General features: G+C 39.1%; 2 protein-coding genes across 4 annotated transcripts in view; one reads left to right on the top strand and one right to left on the bottom strand.

Moving 5' to 3' along the window:
- The window catches only part of LOC309496044 (protein NLRC3-like), a 302,889-nt gene that overhangs the window by 101,649 nt on the left and 181,220 nt on the right, over nucleotides 1-20,020 (top strand). The gene's annotated exons all lie outside the window — the stretch shown is intronic.
- On the bottom strand, nucleotides 6,528-18,790 carry LOC309496047 (uncharacterized protein). 2 transcript variants are annotated; one of them, XM_082165982.1, is made up of 5 exons: nucleotides 17,532-18,790; nucleotides 11,849-12,415; nucleotides 10,647-11,045; nucleotides 9,479-9,790; nucleotides 6,528-7,746 (listed from the first exon to the last, which is right to left on the bottom strand). In XM_082165982.1, exons 1-5 carry the CDS (start codon nucleotides 17,617-17,619, stop codon nucleotides 6,575-6,577), a joined length of 2,538 nt encoding a protein of 845 aa, XP_082022108.1. In that variant the 5' UTR covers nucleotides 17,620-18,790; the 3' UTR covers nucleotides 6,528-6,574. The 2 variants fall into 2 exon arrangements, with proteins under 2 accessions (XP_082022108.1, XP_082022109.1); XM_082165983.1 differs by lacking the exon at nucleotides 10,647-11,045.

The following is a 20,020-nucleotide window of genomic DNA, read 5'->3' as shown; positions in this document are numbered from 1 at the left end:
TGCACTTAATTTTCTTGGAAAATAACGTTACTTGCGAATATGGCAGTTAATGACGTACTGTAAAAACATAGCCTACTGTAGCCCAGCCTAATAATAATTTGTCTATATAGGTACATCCCCAGGTATCGCGTTACATCCTCAACCACACCAAAAACTTCACAGCAGCTCCTACAATTCCGAAAACCAATAACGGAGAAAAGAAAGAGAGAAATAACAGATGCCATAGTGGAGTTCATCACTATGGATATGAGACCCATTAATGTAGTTGAAGGCGAAGGCTTCAGAAAATTAATTAAGAAGATGGAGCCCGACTACACTGTCCCAAACCGCTCCAGTATTTCAAACGCCCTGTCTCTAAAGTACAGCGATCTGCGAGGCCACATTTCTGCTATCGTTGCAAACTCAATAGCCTTGAGTTTCACAATGGACATTTGGACCTCGGTGAGTATGGAGGCGTACATGGCTGTCACCTGTCACTTTATAAATCAGGAGTGGGAACTCTCTGACTTCGTTTTGGAAACCAAAGCATTTGAGCTGAGCCATACGGGAATCAATATTGCACAACAGCTTGGAGACGCGGCGGACGCCTCCGCCATTCCAAATTATAAGCGAGTAGCCGTTGTTCACGACAATGCCAGCAATATGAAGCTGTGCACCGAAATGCTGAAGAAAGAACCGGAGAAATGGGGCAGCGTTCAAGGGGTCTGCTGCTCAGGACACACGCTACAGCTGTGCCTAAATACAGCTCTAAAACAGGACAGAATACGTCGCACAGTTGCGGCTGCCAGGAATCTCGTGGGACACTTCAAAAAAAGTGCAAAGGCTACAGCTGCTTTGAAAGAGAAACAAACGCAGCAGAACGTTGTACAGCACAAACTAATTCAAGATGTCGCTATACTCGTTGGAACTCTACGTGTGAAATGCTTAACCGACTGGTGTAGCAACAATGGCCAGTGACAGCTGTTTTGTCAGATCCCAGCATCACGAAGAAAGGAGATCGCACCCTTGACTTGACAGCAGACCAGTGGAAACTGGCACAGGAGACAGCAGAAGTACTGGGGCCCCTAATCACACTCACAGAACTACTTTCACAGGAGGCAAACTTATCGTTGTCTGCAACAGTGCCAATGCTCTTCAACCTGAAGAAACGCCACCTGTCACCGGAGGATGACAGCCCTGCCATCAGAGAAATGAAGAAGACCCTCGTCACGGAGATCGAAAGCAGATGGCAACTGTTAAGTTTGGAACCCGGCAGCATCTACCTCCTTTCTTCAGCACTAGACCAGCGATTCAAGCACCTGAAATTTCTTGAGAACGAGAAGAAGGACCAGGGGCCTCATGTATCAATCTTGCGTACGCACAAAAACGTTGCGTACGCCAGCTTTCACGCTTACGGTCGTATGTACTAACAGTGAAATTAACGCGAGAATGTGCGTTCCTCCACGCCAATTTCATGACTGGCGTACGTACATTTCTCATTGTTTTTGTCCGTTGGTGACTCTTACAGGCAATGAAGTGAAGTTGCAAACATTACACAACGAATTGTTCTACAAGTCTACCGCACCACCACCTGTGGGAAGCATTGCTATTAATTTCCAATTTATAAAATAATTGACATATATTGTCGAGCCTTATGGGAATATTCTATCAATTTTGCAATTAAGTAAGAACATATAAAAGCATGATGCAAATTGATACAACCCCCTTAGTCTATGGCAATGGCAGCTTTGGTGTAATGTCCACCTTTATATCAGACCATTTCTTTTTAAGGTCATTTAGGGTAGACTGTGTACAGTTGAGACATGTGTACAGTTGAGACACCTTAAATAACTTGCGTTCGCAGCAAGCACAAGTTGTGATTTTTGCTGTGCACGTGCGTATTAGTGTCCTCTTTGATCGTGGGAAATTTGAACAACGGACGCATCTCCGATCCGAAGATATCGGGGAACGTTTTTTTTCTCTCTAAGATATGACGTTCACTTCACCATGCACTCTCCACAATGAATATAGCTTATTATCCTTATGTGACTGTTAAACGTAACTGGTATCACCACAAACGTTATTCTGTATTTCATGGTATTGTGTCATGCAAGGTAATTGCAAAATCTAGAGAAATGTGCGAGGTGGCCAGCGGGGGATAGTTGAGACACATATCTACTGTACCCCCGATAGAGTTCTATTAGGAAACACATTGTTTAGTTGTTCAGTGTTATGATAACAGTTTAAACGCCGTAATTAGCCAGCATAGGATGCAAATGAAAATAAAATGTGATATTTGTGATATTTAAACTGTGTATTATTAATAAATATTGTTACATATCTTGTTCCTGCTTTATACATTTTAACCAGTGCTAATTTAAATAAAATGAATGAATATAAATGGATGAATAAACAAAAATGTTGCACAATTGTTATTTTCTTTGTCTTTATTTATTTTTTTATTTACAATGAATGGTTAGTTACCTTCACATCATTAAAAATGGGGTGTCTCAACTGTACCACATGATATGGGAACAGTTGAGACAAAGTTGAGACAAAAAGCACCTTATTTTTATGAGCTAATTCTGGAAAATATAAACTACTTGCGGGTATTATTGATTGATAATATCTTAGTCTACAAGGTAATGAAATGTCATGTGGCGTGTCATGTGGAAATTCACTTCTTTTCAGTGTCTATTTTTTGTGTGAAAAATCAAAACACAAGTGTCTCAACTGTACTCAGTCTACTCTACAGTGCGACTTTCAGATCCCACCACATTGACGGCATCAGCCAAACTCTCCCACTCATATTTTTTCCTTTTGTTATTAATTCCGGAGGACAAAATTCCAAATAAATTTTTTTTTTCGTTTCTACCTCCGATAGTAGCACCTCCAATTCACTCTCTGTAAAGTTTCGTTTCTTGCCCCCATTTTCTTACTGCTTTATTTTGCCAAAGTGGACTCATTACCATATTTAAATAAATTTAATTAAGGGAGGAGACTGGGTGGGGCGTTGTGCTCGTGCATGTGCGCTCAATTTTACGTTAACTGGGATGTACAAAGAGAATATGCGTGGGATCCTTCGTACGCAGAGATTCATACATCTGGGTTTTTTTGTGCGTACGCACATTTACAGCTTTGTCCGTACGCAATGTTTTAGTATGAATTCAACGCAAGTCTTTGTACATGAGGCCCCTGGTCTACATTGAGGTTAGACTGATATTTTATATTTAAATTAGTAAATAATTTAAATGTAATTTAATATGATTATTATGGCACACTAGGCTAGTTTATCTTGTGCACAACGCATAGATCTGACTAAGAAAATTCTATTGGATTTTAAGGTTGTCCGCCTGGCTGAACATTGCACCAGCAACAGACCGTTCCGGAGATGGAAGAGCTGTCAGCAAGCCATGGAGAAGAGGAGACTGACGCGCCACCACCACCACCAAAAAAAAAAAACAGCAGGAGATTTCAATGCTGATGCAGTCCGATGATGACGAAGAGGAAGAAGAACACGGAGACAGCGCAAAGAAAGAGATGGAGGAATATTTGAAAGACACTACTAAAGTGCAGTCGGGCCCACTTGCATGGTGGAAACAAAACAGTGACCGTTACCCTAAACTGGCATTTGCAGCCAAACACCTCCTTTGCGTTCCGGCCACTTCAACTCCATCAGAGCGGATTTTCTCAAAAGCTGGCTACGTCGTCAATAAGACCCGAAGTTCCCTTTTACCTGAAAATGTGGACAAATTCAGCTTCCTCGCGCACAACATGAAGAGAGTGTAGGTAGCCTAGACTGCAACCTGTCCTGATTGTGATTTATTTGAAAGTTTTATCTTTTCTGTTTATTGAAATGTGAGCTGCGCTAATTACGCTAGCCAGCCTAAAATTTTGTTTTCGCATTAATCATTTTAAATTACCTTGTTCTGTTTGTTTTATTCTATATAGGCCTATGGGTATTTATTTTATTTAAACTGTTCGTTAATTGAAATGTGTGATGCGGTTATTGAAATTGTTATTGTTATTGCTACCGTGTTCTTTATTTATCACAGTTCGTTCATTTATTTTTCATTTTTCTTTATTTAAATTTCGTTTTTCTTTATTTAAATTATGTTTTTCTTTATTTAAATTTCATTTTTCTTTATTTAAATTTCGTTTTTCATTATTTAAATTTCATTTTTCTTTATTTAAATTTCGTTTTTCATTATTTAAATTTCATTTTTCTTTATTTAAATCTACTCTACTGTGTCAGTAATTTGTTAGTGAGAAAAATATTAGACTACCTTATTAAAAATATTGCTTAAGTTAACAGACCTGTGTGTGTGTGTGTTTTATATCACTAGTGGAGAGTCCTGTCCGTTCTCGGAGCATATAAGCCCTGTTCGCGTGAGGCGCGCCGCTTCCCGCTCGCGCTGTTCTGTAGTTTATTAAAAGTTTATTAATTCTAAACGTGTCGCGTCTCGCGTGTCTATCTATACTGCACCAAATGCGACACTGCACTTCCTTGTGAAGTCGATTGGATGAACGGTTCTCGAAATAATCAAAATGCAAACGGACAGACAGACACATAGAGAATACTGCCTTTATTAGAGAGAAGAATACGTTCAGCCCCCTCTCTCCGAAGCTTAGAATATTCGATGTTCATTACTAACGAAGCTTCGAAGCTCAAAAAATTGTATTCGGACCAGCCCTAGACATTACCAACTTGACCTCAACCATCGCCTGTACCAAATGCCTGTTAGCGAAGCTTCACTCTCAACATTACATGGGCAAGGATGAAGTTGAAACCCAGTAAATCCAGGAGCATTTCCATCATCAAAGGAAAGCTTACCGACAAGAGGTTCAACATCAATGAAACACCCATTCCATTGGTATCAGAGCTGCCCGTCAATAGCCTAAGACGGTGGTACAATGCAAGTCTCAAAAACGCAGAGCAGTGTAACCAACTGAGGGAAGACCATCAAAGGCCTTGTCAGTATTGATAAGACTTCACTTCCGGGCAAGTTGAAGCTGTGGTGTCTGTAGTTTGGGCTGCTCCCTCGCCTAACCTGGCCTCTAACAGTGTACGAGTCTCCCATTTGCAAAGTTGAGAAGCTGGAGAGGACAGCACATATGTCAAGAAGTGGCTGGGACTCCCGCGCTGCCTCAGTAACATCGGGTTGTACGGACACAGTGCACTGGACCTGCCTATCTCTAGCCTCACTGAAGAATATAAGTGTACCAAAGTGAGGCTGAGCATGACCCTGGCAGAGTCTCAAGATGCAGCCATACAAACAACTCCTCCCAGTCTGGCAACTGGAAGGAAGTGGACCCCAGCTGATGCTGTAGAGAAAGCACAATCCACACTCAGACATGGAGACATAGTGGGACAGGTGCAGCAAGGACGAGGTGGGTTTGGACTTGAGACAAGTCAACCTACATGGCACAAGGCAACACCTTCAGAGTGGAGAAAGATGGTAGTTGCAGAGGTCCGACACCAACAGGAAGCAGAGATATGTGCAAAGTGCCAGTCTGTCCCAAGGCCGTTACACCTGGAGGCATAACCAAGTCCTACGCCAACTGGCAATCATTCTGGAAGGAAGGCGATCCTCTATCAATGCCCTCCCTCACCCAAAATCCGGACACTCATCCACTATCCCCTTCGTGAGAGCAGGGCAGGGCCCAGTGAAACCAGCTACAAGAGTGGATAGCACCCTCTTGGACGCCACACGGGACTGGAAAATCCAAGTGGATCTAGATCAGCAACTCAAGTTTCCACCTTAGATTTTAAACACCAATCTCAGGCCAGATCTTGTTTTAATAATGTTTTAGGAAAGTCTTCAGGTGCATGAATTCAGGATAGTGCATCTGCTCTTCCATTTTTACATTATTGATGAACTATAGTTGGCGAGTAAAGGAAAATTAGGTGAAAATCATTGTGTTGCATAAGTGATTCTATTTATAACCATTAGGCAATTTATCACCAAACCCCAAATGACTCCAAATAAGCCACAAAATGCGCAACGTTACAATAATAGACTTACTTGTGCCGTGCGAGAACTCTTCCTTTACTTTAATGCTTACACAGGTTCCATGTTGTTAGCAATGATGCTTGAAAACTCTATGATATACCAGTCAAAACAACTGAAAATATTGTTTAAAAGCTGACTTTTTTACCATGCAAGATCACAATATCACAGAAGATTTAAATAATTGAGTTACCACAACTGGGCAAAGTGAGTAAAATGCGCTTTTGTATATTTGGACACATTTTGTTTTTCCCAGGGTTTTTTCACCACTACTGTCAAAGTAGTTCCTGAGTTTGTGTTCCTTGCCTTTGGCCTACCTAGTTGGGATTTAAAAGACAATATTCAGAGATTATCAATTCAATTCATATTTATTTGTATAGTGCTTTACACAATGCATATCATTTCAAAGCAGCTTTATATGTACAGAAAATGTATGCGTCTACATTTCAATTTAGAGTGATCTGTTATCAGAGGTGTCTATTTGAACTAAAGCAAAGCCGATGGTCAGGTGCAGCCACGGGAGTTCATATGTATAAGACAAACTTTTTTTACATAAAAATGATACATTCACACTTGGTCGACATTCAGCTGTGGTGTGAACGTAACCTTACTCTCACACAGATACGCATTTTCTGGTGCCATTTTAAACTGCCGAGCCATTTAAATCCCTTTCCACACAAAGAACACAAATGTGGTCTCACATCTGCATGACTTTTCATGTGTATCTGTAAGTGTGATGGCAAAATAAAGTTTTTATTACACTGATCACAATTAAATTTCCTTTCTCCAGATTGAATGTGCTGAACATTTTTGAACTTGCTCTTTTTTCTAAGCCTCTTTCCACTTTCAGAGCACTGCAATTTCTTTCCACAACATGTTTGCAAGTGACGTTTCAGGTCTCTTTTATATGTGAAACTCTTCTCACACTGAAGACATGTGAAAGGTTTCTCTCCAGTGTGAAGCCTCATGTGAACCTCAAGTGATATTTTCTGACTGAAAATCTTTCCACACTGATGACAATTAAAACAGTTCTCTCTTGAGTGAAGCCTAGAGTGGTAAGTAAGGGTTATTGCACGTGTAAAACATTTTCCACATTCAAGGCACATGAATGGCTTCTCTCCAGTGTGAGTTTTCATGTGAGCCGTAAGATTTCCACTTTGTGAGAAGCTCTTCCCACACTGTTTGCAGGTGTAAGGACTCTCACCAGTGTGAACTCTCTTGTGGGCATTAAAGGTTCTTTTATATGAGAAGCTCTTTCCACACTGTTTGCAGGTGTAAGGACTCTTACCACTGTGACTTGCCATGTGTGAATCAAGGATTGCTTTAAGTCTGAAACTCTTTCCACACTGAACACATGTGAATGGCTTCTCTCCGGTGTGAATTGTCATATGTGACTTAAGACCTCCTTTGTGCGCGAACCTAGTCCCACACAGTTTGCAGGTGAAAGGCTTCTCTCCAGTGTGACTTCTCATGTGGGAATCAAAAAGTGCTTCATATTTGAAGCTCTTCCCACACAGTTTGCAGGTGAAAGGCTTCACTCCAGTGCTCGTATGAGAGTTGAGGCTTACTTTACTAGAGTTCTCTCCTGAATGTTTTCTCTGAATGTGGGAATTAAGGGATACTTTCTTTTTGAAGCTCTTTCCACACTGATCGCATGTGAACGGCTTCTCTCCAGTGTGAACTCTCATGTGGGAATTAAGGTTTCCCATGTGAATGAAGCCTTTTCCACACTGTTGGCATGTGAAGTCTTTCAGTTCTAAAGCAAAAAAAGAAAAAAAGTTAACAGCAGTTTAATGGCTCAAAGCAACAGATATCAAAACCAAGATAAAAGTATTAAAACATCAAAACTAACATTTTGCAACAAAATATTGTTATAGATCAATCCTGAATCTGCCATTCAGATCTAAAATATTAGAAAAATAGAGTCTTCTTCACTGTGCTATGGTACTATGGTACAATTTCAGTAAGGATTAAAGCACCATCATTTATTAAAGTGATACATGACCCTGCTTTTGGCATCTAATCACGAGTACATCTATGTTGTCAAAAGAGATAATAGCACTAGAAAAAAGATCCCAACACTCTTTTGGATAGGTACGTTGTCATTTGTGGATAAGCATTAGGCCTTTATCTCATTTCCTGGTTTCGGAACGTTCGAAATCGCCAAGCAGTGTACTCGCACTTCCGGTGGTTACTTAGTTACACCTTTAGATGAAAAGTAGGTCAGTAAACTTAAACAAAATCGCGATATAGACCAGTGTCTGTCAATATTAAACCGCATAAAGACCATTTAATAGGAATCGTGCATGTTCTGCGTGTCTCTGTAAATGAATGGCACAGACGCGCTGTTTCATTTACCACACACACACTGAGGCACGCATGACGCTCGCAATGTTTTCAGCCTAACGTATTAACATTAATGCACTTCATCAACACAGCCGCTATGAGATAGCCTGGTTCTACCAGACTCTCGTACATTTAATTTGTACAGAGAGTCTGGCCTCTCTCCATTGACAAGCGTTAACTTCCTTGTAGGCGGGTATTCTGTTGAAGTTTAAAACTATTGGATCTGCCCATCTGCCCAGAGTCACTCTGGATCTGCCATAACCAATCGCTAACCTTTGGTCGTGACGTAACCCTACAACTCAAACTAACGCACGACATCAACGTCATCGTTCTCAGCCACTCCCTCTGTTCACTGATTGGGCCGCCAAAAATTTGGCCGGAGAAAACCAAAGAATACACCACAATCCCAGACGTAGTACTGAAGGAAAATTAAATTGAGCGGAAGTACGCAGGAGGGCGGAGCCAGGCTAGCTATGAGAGTCACTTCAGCAGCATTTTAGCTTAATTTGAGAAAAACTATCATCATATCACAAAACACAGAGAGACTCAAAGGTATACACGGCAACCCGTCGAAATAAAAGTTTGGTTTAACCTTTGAAGAAAGTTTTGCTTAAATCATTACATTTTAAATAATTGGTTATAACAATTTAATTAAACCATTAAAATGGAATCAAGAAAACAAAAAAAAAAGCACACTGCTTCGCGGCTACTTCCGGCGTTCTGTTGTTCTGTTGTGTTGCGATAAAGGCCTATACTTTATGTAAACAAATAGACGTTTCATCAAACACAAGTAAGGAGTGCAGCAGGGCTCAGTATTAGGTCCTCTGATTTTCTCCTAATGTATGCTGTCCCTGAGGGTCATTATCTTTAGAGTTCACTATGTTTTGCCAATGATACTCTGTTTTACATTTCCTCACAACATGATAAAACTGCCCAACTGTCCAAGTTGTTTTTGCGGCTGTATCAACAAACAAATAACAAATAATAATTCATAATGAAAATAATCACCTATGAATTTTATATTTTATTAATCATGTCTGCACACAGTGCATGGAATAAAAATCCCCCAGTCATGTAACTTTAACAGTAGTGAATAACACATTTCTGTGGATCCCACAGTTTGCAGGTTTAAGGACTCTCACCTGTGTGACTTTTCACGTGTGAATCACAGGTTGATTTAAGTCTGAAACTCTTTCCACACTGATGACATATAAAAGGCTTCTCTCCAGTGTGAACTCTTATGTGGTATTTAAGGTTATGTCTTCGAGTGAAACTCTTTTCACAATGAGGGCAGGTGAAGTTACTGTTAGATTTGGTCTTCTGAACTTTTGTTCGTGATGAAGTCGTTTCAGTCTGAATGGATTTTTCTATATCCATGAAATCATGTCTCTGATTTTTATCTTTTTCTTCTATTTCATTCAGTTCTTGATTCTCTTCTTTCAGTGCCATCAAGTCTAAAGCAAAAGAAGACAAATAAAAGTTAATGGCAGTTTAATGGCTCAAAGCAACAGATATCAAAACCAAGATAAAAAGTATTAAAATATCAAAACCAACATTGTACAACAAAACTGCATTGTTATAGACCAATCTGCCATTCAGGCCTAAAAAATATTAGAAAACCTCTTCACTATGCAATAGTACTTGTGAACAATTTCAGTCAGGATTAAAGCACCATCATTTATTAAAGTGATGCAAGACCTGCTTTTGGCATCTAATCATGAGTACATCTTTCTTCTAGTGCTAATAGCTCTTTTGACAACACCGATTACAACAATATTATTGATAGCTTTAGAATTATATTTTCACTTGTGGATAAGCATTAGCACGGTTTAGGTCAAATCTATTCGACTGCTTGTACTTTGTGTAAACAAACAGACGTTTCATCAAACACAAGTAAGGAGTGCAGCAGGGCTCAGTATTAGGTCCTCTGCTTTTTTCCTAATGTATGCTGTCCCTGAGGGACATTATCATTAGAGTTCACTTTGTCTGTACAATGAAACTCAGTTTTATATTTCCTCACAACATGATGAATCTGTCCAAGTTAGCATAGAGTATTGCTGATTTTGCAGCTGTATCATCTAACTGAAAATACTGACAAAAGACATAATTGAGCATGAAAATAATCACCATTGAATTATTGTTTATAAATCATGTCTGCATGCAGTGCATGGAATAAACATTTCTGTGGATCCCACACACAGGTGTGTGTGCATCCTTACACCTGCAAACAGTGACTTTTCATGTGTAAATAAGGGGTTGATTTAAGTCTGAAACTATTTCCACACTGATGACATATAAAACAGTTCTTACCTGAGTGTTTTCTCTTTCTGTGGGAATTAAGGGTTAGTTTATATTTGAAACTCTCTCCACACTGATCACATGTGAACGGCTTCTCTCCGGTGTGAATCCTCATGTGGGAATTAAGGTTTGCTCTCTGACTGAAGCTCTTTCCACACTGATCACATGCGAAAGGCTTCTCTCCAGTGTGAACTCTCATGTGGGTTATACAGTCATGTTTGAGCTTGAAACTCTTTCCACAATGAGGGCAGGTGAAGTTACTGTTAGATTTGGTCTTCTGAACTTTTTTTGGTGATGAAGTCGTTTCAGTCTGTATGGATTTTTCTACATCCATGAAATCATGTCCCTTATATTGATCTTTCTTTTCTATTTCATTCAGTTCTTGATTCTCTTCTTCCAGTGCCATCAGATCTAAAGCGGAAAAAAAGACCAATACAAGTTAACATCAGTTTAATGGCTCAAAGCAACAGACATCAAAACCAAGATAAAAGTATAAAAACATCAAAACCAAAAGTGCGCAACAAAACTGCATTGTTATAGACCAATCTTGAATCTGCCATTCAGGTCTAAGATATTAGAAATATAGAGTCCTCTTCACTATGCAATATTACTTGTGAACAATTTCCGTAAGGATTATCATTTACTAAAGTAATACATGACCTGCTTTTGGCATCTAACCATACATCTTTTTCTAGTGCTAATAGCTTGTGTGAAACAAATTATATATTGGTATGACCCAGCCTAGCCTAGCTAAGCCTGTTGCTACAGTTTGCAATCTTGTTGTTGAACATGATAACTTTCTACTCTGTGGTATTGTATTAATATTTCAATCTGATTGTTGGAAATGTCTCTCACATTTACCCTTGCAGTTTAAGTGCGGAGCATACTGTTATTTATCCATATCAGTTATCTTTTCTTTCTTTGATTTTGCGGCTCTATCAACCAACTCATAACAATCAACAAAAAACTGTAAATAATTGATAAACAATAAAACGAATTGGTGATTTTTTTTTTTGTAATAATGATGTCTGCACGCAGTGCATGGAATAAACATCCCCCAGTCATGTCACTTGACTTTACAGTAGTGAACAACCCATTTCTGTGGATCCCAGTTTGCAGGTTTAAGGACTCTCACCTGTTTGACTTTAAATGTGTGAATCACAGGTTGATTTAAGTCTGAAACTCTTTCCACACTGATATAATAAAGTTCTTACCTGAGTGTTTTCTCTTTGTGTGGGAATTAAGGGTTTCTTCACATAGGAAACTCTTTCCACACTGATCACATGTGAACGGCTTTTCTCCAGTGTGAACTTTCATGTGGGAATCAAAGGTTACTTTTTTAGTGAAACTCTTTCCACACTGTGGGCAAGTGAAAGGTTTCTCTCCAGTGTGAACTCTCATGTGGGAATTAAGGTTTCCTTTTTGAGTGAAACTTACTCCACACTGTTGGCAGGCGAACGGCCTCTCTCCAGTGTGAACTCTCATGTGGGCATTAAGGTTTGCTTTCTGATTGAAACTCTTTTCACACTGATCACATTTGAAAGGCTTCTGTCCGATGTGAATTTTCATGTGGAAATCAAGGCTATGCTTGTGCTTGAAACTCTTTCCACAATGAGGGCAGGTGAAGTTACTATTAGATTCGGTCTTCTGAACTTTTTTTTGTGATGAAGTTGTTTCAGTCTGTATGTTTTTTTCTACATCCATGAAATCATTACTCTTATATTGATTTTTCTCTTCTATTTCATTCAGTTCTTGATTCTCTTCTTTCAGTGCCATCAGGTCTAAAGCGGAAAAAGACAAATACAAGTTAATGGGAGTTTAATGGCTGCCAATCCTGAATCTGGCATTCAGATCTAAAATATTAGAAAAATAGAGTCTTCTTCACTGCGCAACGGTACTTGAGTTCACCATGTATTAAAAGGGTAACTCTCGCCAAAATGCAACCTAGGCTCTTTTTGTTCATCTACCCGAGGCAAACTTTCATTTAAAAGCATACATAGGATGGAAACACTACTTTTAAGTTTGACCGTATTTTCGTTTTCAGTCAAATTGCCTTGTGAATGGGAGTGTTTGGGGCACGACTATGATAGCATCAAAAATCACTATTTTTAAAACACTAAGAAGGCTCGACACAACATGAAACTTTGCTGGAAGTATCACCAGCGGCTCTACACATGAACTCGAGCATTGAGAACATTGTTGGTGTACACAGAGTTTACTAAAAAGAAAGATTTTGAACAACTCACTGTAAGCTGTGTCCGCCGGCATTTTGTCAGTCAAAAATAGTCGATCTCCGTAACAGGGAGGAGAGTAAAGATGGAAAGCTCCTAAAGCTTAGTTCCATATAAATTCACGGATAATTTGTTGTTTTGTCGTTAGTGAAAATCCATATTGATTTGAAAAAGGATCCTCATATATGAAACAATACTAAAATTCAGAGTCAGTTCATTCACATTCGGAGATTGACTATTTTTGACTGACAAAATGCCGGCGGACGGAAACAGTGAGTTGTTCAAAATCTTTATTTCGGTAAACATCTAAACAATGTGCTCGAGTTCATGTGTAGAGCCCCTGGTGATACTTTGAGCAAAGTTTCTTGTTGTTATTTAGACAATTAATTGGATAATTTGTTGTGGTAAAAAAAAAAAAAGACCTAAGCAAACAATATTCTTTTAAATGATTTAAAATTCATGTATAATAGCAATGAGGCATAACATTATGACCACCTTCCTAATATTGTGTTGGTCCCCCTTTTGCTGCCAAACAAGCCCTGACCCGTCGAGGCATGGACTCCACTAGACCCCTGAAGGTGTGCTGTGGTATCTGGCACCATCCTTTAATACCCCTTTTCCACCAGCCAACATGACATCATGACTTTGCGTAAACATACACGCCACTTTCAAGTCAAAAGTGGCGTGTTATCTATACGCATTTTGAGCTATCCGCGTGTATGTTCACGCCGAAACGAACCGTCATCTTCCGCGTGTATGTCTACGCCGTTAAATGTCCGAGCGAAACGGAGCAAAATGTACGTGAAATAATCATGTTGGTCCCCTTTGGAAAACGTGTAGATGTCACAGTTTAACAGCCTCAGACGTGAATCTTACACGTACCATTATCCCCGGACGTTTGCTAATCCTACCCCTAAATCTAATCATAACCATTTCTTAAAACTATAGGCTACAATTATAAAGAAAAACAACAGACAGACAAGTATAATCACAATAATTTATTTAATGAGAAAATGTCAAAATCGGTACCAAAAGTTGTTCACGTGACGATGTGTCGCAGTCCTCCCTGGCAGTGGTTTTGTATGAGGTAACAGACAGAGCAGAATTTAAGTTATTAATTCAAATCCATGAAAACGTTAATCCGTCTTCGGTTCGGTTCGCTCTGAGGGCTGCGCGGCAGTGCGCAGCGCGCTTCATTTCAAATGTGAATGTGCATGACGCAATCTGTGACGAAGCAGGCGAGACGAGAGCCAATGAGCGTTTGATATTACTGCCGTAACCATAGTAACCTGTCGCTTCTTGAGGGCGCAATTTTTGAATTTGAATTCATAACAAGCGCGGGGTTTGACGTTCACGGTCAAGATGACGATTACTGGATAAGGGCTGAGTTTGGATCTTTTTCTTGCAAATAATAATGGATTCTGAAGGTTTGGATTACATCAAGCAAATAAAATTGGTGTATTTTGTGAATCGATGTTGTGTTGTAAGGTTAGTATAATTATGGTTCTATAGGAACCATAAATAAATTATTGTGATTATACTCGTCTGTCTGTTGTTTTTCTTTATAATTGTTGCCTAGGTAGTTTTAAGAAATGGTTATGGTTAGGTTTAGGGGTAGGATTCGTGGCTCAAACTATCTTTTAATGCCATATTGTTCATAAAAATGCCATTTTCCTACATATCTGTCCATTACGTTTTATCATTTTAATATTGTCCATAAAATAGGTATGTTTAGGTGTGGGAAGATTAACCCCAGTGACGGGTAGGTTTAGGGACTTTTAGGGAGTTGGGGTAGGTCATATCTATATATACAGACTAAGTAATGTAACGTTAAGTCAACGGCGTTGATAAACACGCTGAAAAGCGATTATGCGTGTTGATAGCACGCCAAAAATGGAAATCGAATTGGCGTGTCATACATACGCCATTTCATGAGATCAGTCTGCACCAGCATAAACCGAGTGCTAGTTCAGAGCCAGAGCTATTGCACAGCACTGCGAGAGCGATCCAAAAGCACAAGGAGTCTTATGATCTCCAAACACTCTCGCCGCTCCGATGCATCTCCAACAAGCCTTCCATCCACAACGGCAGTCGGTGAGTTAGTATTGATGCTCATGGCTTTGCAAACCTAACTTTACATCGGCATCCAAACACGGCGAATCCAACGCGTTCGTGCAGCTAGCCGTGATTTGCATAGACGAAGATTACAATCGGGCTGCTATGCGCTCCGTTCACAATATGGCGACCGTTGACGTTTGAACTTGGCCTGTACTTCCGGTGAAAACTTCCGGTGATCTGACAGCGAGAGCAAGAGACAACAGCGACCGAGCTCCATTACCAGCACATGAGTGTTTTTAGGATTCAAGAGAGGCGACTTGCCTTTCAGAGGGTGACAGCCTCAGCACTTCATCGTTGTGTGCCGTTATGTACCATTTCGTCACGTTACAACAAAGAAGTCAGCTTTCATGCATTCCCCGTTGACGCTGCGGTACGGGCTGAGTGGATACAGAAGATCCGGGGGGGATGACTTAAACCCGACCAAATTTTTAAATGCATTTATTTTGTGCAAGTGAGATGAGTAAAGATCTGTTTCATAAATCATTATCTGTCTGGTGTTTATAAGCAGCACATACAGTATTGTACTACGTGTAAAATATACACAAACTTACCTTTATTAAATTGTTTGTGGTACCTACAGTTAAAAATGTAAATGTAAAATATGTGATGATAATATTGATCGAGCAGTTGATGTAAGTAAGTGAAAATATATGCGCAAAATTGAGAAAATGGTATTTATGGAGATAAATTGTAGCCTATCACAGGGCAAACGTGTGAATGTTCACGGGGTATTTAATGCAAACAACTCTAATCGTAGTTGTAACTCTATATTTACAGTAGACATAACTGTCATTGCGTATGTGTATGCAGCATGAGTCAAATACAATCTTCTGTTCGTGAACAGTAGTATTTCATTCATTAATCTGACTACGCATCCGTGCATTTAATTGCCATTGGCTCGTGTGATAATAATATGGATCTTAGTAGTATTTTGAGTGATATAATTGATTCTATAAACATTCTTTCTCCGGCTCCCTGCACCGGGCGTAATGCGAAACCGGAAGAGTCTATCCGCACACTCCTGAAATCCAACATGGCGGCCACGTGCAACTAGCCAATTAGCTCGAAAAGCTGCTCTTTAAAAAATGGTAGTCACAGGTTTCTGTTCGTCTTGTTGGTCACGGTAACCCCACCCTGACGCTAGCGGTTCTTACTTCTAGACCAGCACTGTATTGGTGCTCCTTAAGAACCAATTTTCTCGGTTCAGAGCTGGTGCTTTGGGTGTCGAAAGACAAAGAACTGATTTGAAACTAGGCTCTGGCTCTGAACCAGCACTCAAACTGCTTTGGTGGGAAAGGGGTATGTGTTTCCTGACACCTTTCTATCAGAACCAGCACTAACTTCTTGAGCAATTTGAGCTACAGTAGCTTGTCTGTTTGATTGGACCACACAGCCTTCGCTCCGCACGTGCATCAATGAGCCTTGGCTGTTCCTTCCTTGGACCACTTTTGATACTGACCACTGCAGACTGGGAACACCCCACAAGAGCTGCAGTTTTGGAGATGCTCTGACCCAGTCCCTGATGCTCTGACCCAGTCCCAGATGCTCTTGGCCCTTGTCAAACTCGCTCAAATCCTTACGCTTGCCCATTTTTCCAGCTTCTAACACACCAACTTTGAGGACAAAATGTTCACTTGGTCCCTAATATATCCCACCCACCAACAGGTGCCGTGATGAAGAGATAATCAGTGTTATTCACTTCACCTGTCAGTGGTCATAATGTTATGCCTGATCAATGTATATACATAACGTAATATGTACAAACTTATATTTTTGAAATCACGATGAACAATTAGGATATTTAGAAACCTATTGACATATTCTCCTGTGTAGGCGTAGGTTTATAAATGATTTACCTAAAAGATCTGATGAAATGGCACACATTGCGTTCCCAGATATATAATAATGCATGAAACACTCAAATATTTTTAATTAAGAAAAATTAAATAGGCCTATTTTAAAACATTGCTTTAAAAAGGAGGGTGAAAAAAGTGCTTTGAAAATGATCTTTGAATCTGATGAATGTATCACGCCAACACAGACATTTCTTATTTTCCTCTATGCAATCCAGCGATAGTGGATTGACTCAATTAAAAGCGTTTGTTGTTTCTTAAAACTTTGCAGAATACGTCAAAACTTCTTTACATTTGGTATGTAGTTTAGTCTACAGAGAGCAAGCAGTGCACCGGTTATAGCGCCATCGACAGAAACTCCCTTTATAATCAATAAATCAATTTACATCGTGTCTATGCTTTGCTTGTTATAATGAGAGGATCTGTGAGCGTGCTCCAACCTGCGGATACCACAGTTGGGGAAAGGTTGTGCCTCTCTGTTAATCTCATCTCATACATTTTAAAATCAAGGTGTGTTTTTATAAAAAAATTATTTGAGTGGAGAAATGTGAGTTTTTACACAGCTTTGCTGGGTGCAAAATAAAACAGTGTTGAGTAAAGAAAGAAATCGCCACTGAGGACATTCTTCAAAAATATCACTTGTTTCTGTAGAGCTGGATCAAATGACTGAGTTCAGCTTTGAGAATGAGACCAACCTGTTCGTTCCTCAGTTTCTTCTTCTTGTTTCACACTGAATGTTTCTTCAATCTTGAAGTCTTCACTCTCCTCTTTAATAAACGCCATCTTTATAATAGTGTCACGTGGATCTCAGTCTCTTCACCAGGAGTTTTTCTGTGTGTTTGTCCTGTTTAAGAAGAGAATAAAGACAGAAAGACATCCAAACTACTATCTATCTAAACAGTATGTTGCAGTCTTATATCTGATTTAGTGGCTGACCCAAACCAGACCGTTATAGAAGCGCACAGAACGGACTCGACAACAGCTGAATAAAACGGTGGCATGATAATCACTTTCACATCAAATATACTTCAAAACAAACACCAAAGACTGTTTAGACAAATGTTCCACGTGCTGAGAACGCTATCCTAACATATAAATATAAATCATAAATGTTTATGTATAAGTATATTGAATTTGATGTTCAGAATTTCTTCATCTTGAAAACTTGAAGCTGTATTCTTAAAAACTGGGTATTTGCAATCTATGAATTCAGAACAAACACTGTTTGAAAATACTTGTCTATAATATTCTGCCATAAAAACATGTCAATTGTGTTCAATTTCAAATGTTCAATATTCAAGTTATTTTTAACTATGTAAAATGCCACAAAGTATTCAATTTTGCTCAATTACACTTGTCTATAATTCAAACGTACACAATTCAAATAGTATTGTCATATTATAAGCTCCATAGTTAATGGACTTTGATGACTTGATTAGACTAAAAACACTAAAAACTAATTAAAGAACTATAGAGACGCTTCATATTTAGGCATTTATGTTTTACATTTCCACAAAAACATTTGCTATTGATGTGTAAAAGCTATCATTCACAAATGTTGATGTAGTTTGTTGCATTTGCGCTTCGATTCACTGAATCATTTTGCATTTGTTTGTTTTTTTAATTAAGTTTCATAATACTCTGTTTCTCCATCACTACTCGCCAGGGGCTGAATTTGCGTTTATGATGAACTGATGCACGAGATAGGGAGCGAAATGAGACTTGTCTTTTCATGTGCCAATTCGCACAAAAATAACGTTTATTGATGTTAAATAAAGCATTAAAATGGTTCATTCAACAATAATTAAGCAACTTTACATCGTTTGTAAAAAACTATAAAATTGCCTGAACTGGTTAGATCGATTAAACAGTAAACGCTTAAAACACAAACCTTTCTTCAGCCGAATCACAACAGATGCAGGAGCTCGACGGTCGACGCGGTCTTATGACGTCACACCGGCAGACCAAAATAAAAGTCCTGTTGACACGCTCTTGCTGTCTAAATCACAAAAGTGCACAGACCATTTTAATAGATGCTAGAAGAGTTCCGATTTGATTTCTTGGTGAAAAACATATTGTCCAATGATGTATTGAAATTGTTAAGAACTACTAATGAAAGAGTTCTTTCTAAAAGGCAAAACTTTAAAGTCTGGGAGCAGAAACCATTTATACCAGCATTGAAATGCAAACTGTGACAAATGTGATTTACAAGTAAAAAATATATAATCTCAATATAATTAAAAGGTTCTGATTATATATATGGATACATCTGCCAAATTTTGTTTTAATATATTATGGTTGTCCCAGCTAACACAGTACGTTGTGACGACGTCGTCAGTTAGTCGTCATTTGGTCAGCGTGACATTACTTTATGACAAGGTTGTGAGGACGTCGTGGTAAAGTTCCATTTTTTAGAATCTTAGCTAACGTTCCAGAAACGTTGTGGGCACGTCCTCAAAAGACGTCGCTAGTTTTTCCCATTGAGAACGTTGTAGAGACGTGGTCCACTGGTCACCAGATAACTTAATAAAATCTTTGATGAATTAAGTAAATGTTCCATATCCAAATGGCATATTATCACTAGGATAATATTTGTAATGCATTTATTTATATAATTGAAATTATCTGGAAAGTTATCTGGTGACCAGTGGACCACGTCTTTACAACGTTTTCCATGGGATAAACTAGCGACGTCTTTTGAGGACGTGCCCACAACGTTTCTGGAACGTTAGCCAAGATTCTAAAAAAATTTAACTTTACCACAACGTCCTCACAACCTTGTCATAAATATAAACGTTTGTATATAATTATTATTATTATTATCATTTGTATTATTATTAAGGAGGTTGGGTGTTCGTAAAAACAACAATTAAAAAAATCTTCAAACTGAACTTCAAACTTGAAGAACTTAAAAATGAGTTTTAAATTCATGAGATTTGTATTTAAGTAATGTGTTAATTCTACATGTTTATGTATGTAAATGCTGCGTGACTGACGTGTTTTATGAGCGTGCGGGCTGAACATTTGAGTAGCTTTCAAACCCTGGAGCGGCGCAGAGTTGCCATGGAAACGGCGCCGCAACAAAACGGATATCAGGAAAGCTCCCTCTCTTGCTGTTGTTTTCACTGCTTTCAGGTGAGTTCAGTCTCTAAAATCACACACATAATATACACAACTGTTCCTG

Source organism: Leuciscus leuciscus, assembly GCF_965113295.1.
Source record: "Leuciscus leuciscus genome assembly, chromosome: 4".
In the NCBI taxonomy this organism is placed as follows: Eukaryota; Metazoa; Chordata; class Actinopteri; order Cypriniformes; family Leuciscidae; genus Leuciscus; species Leuciscus leuciscus.
Note: the sequence above shows the minus strand (reverse complement) of the source record. Positions and strands in the feature narration are given on the sequence as shown.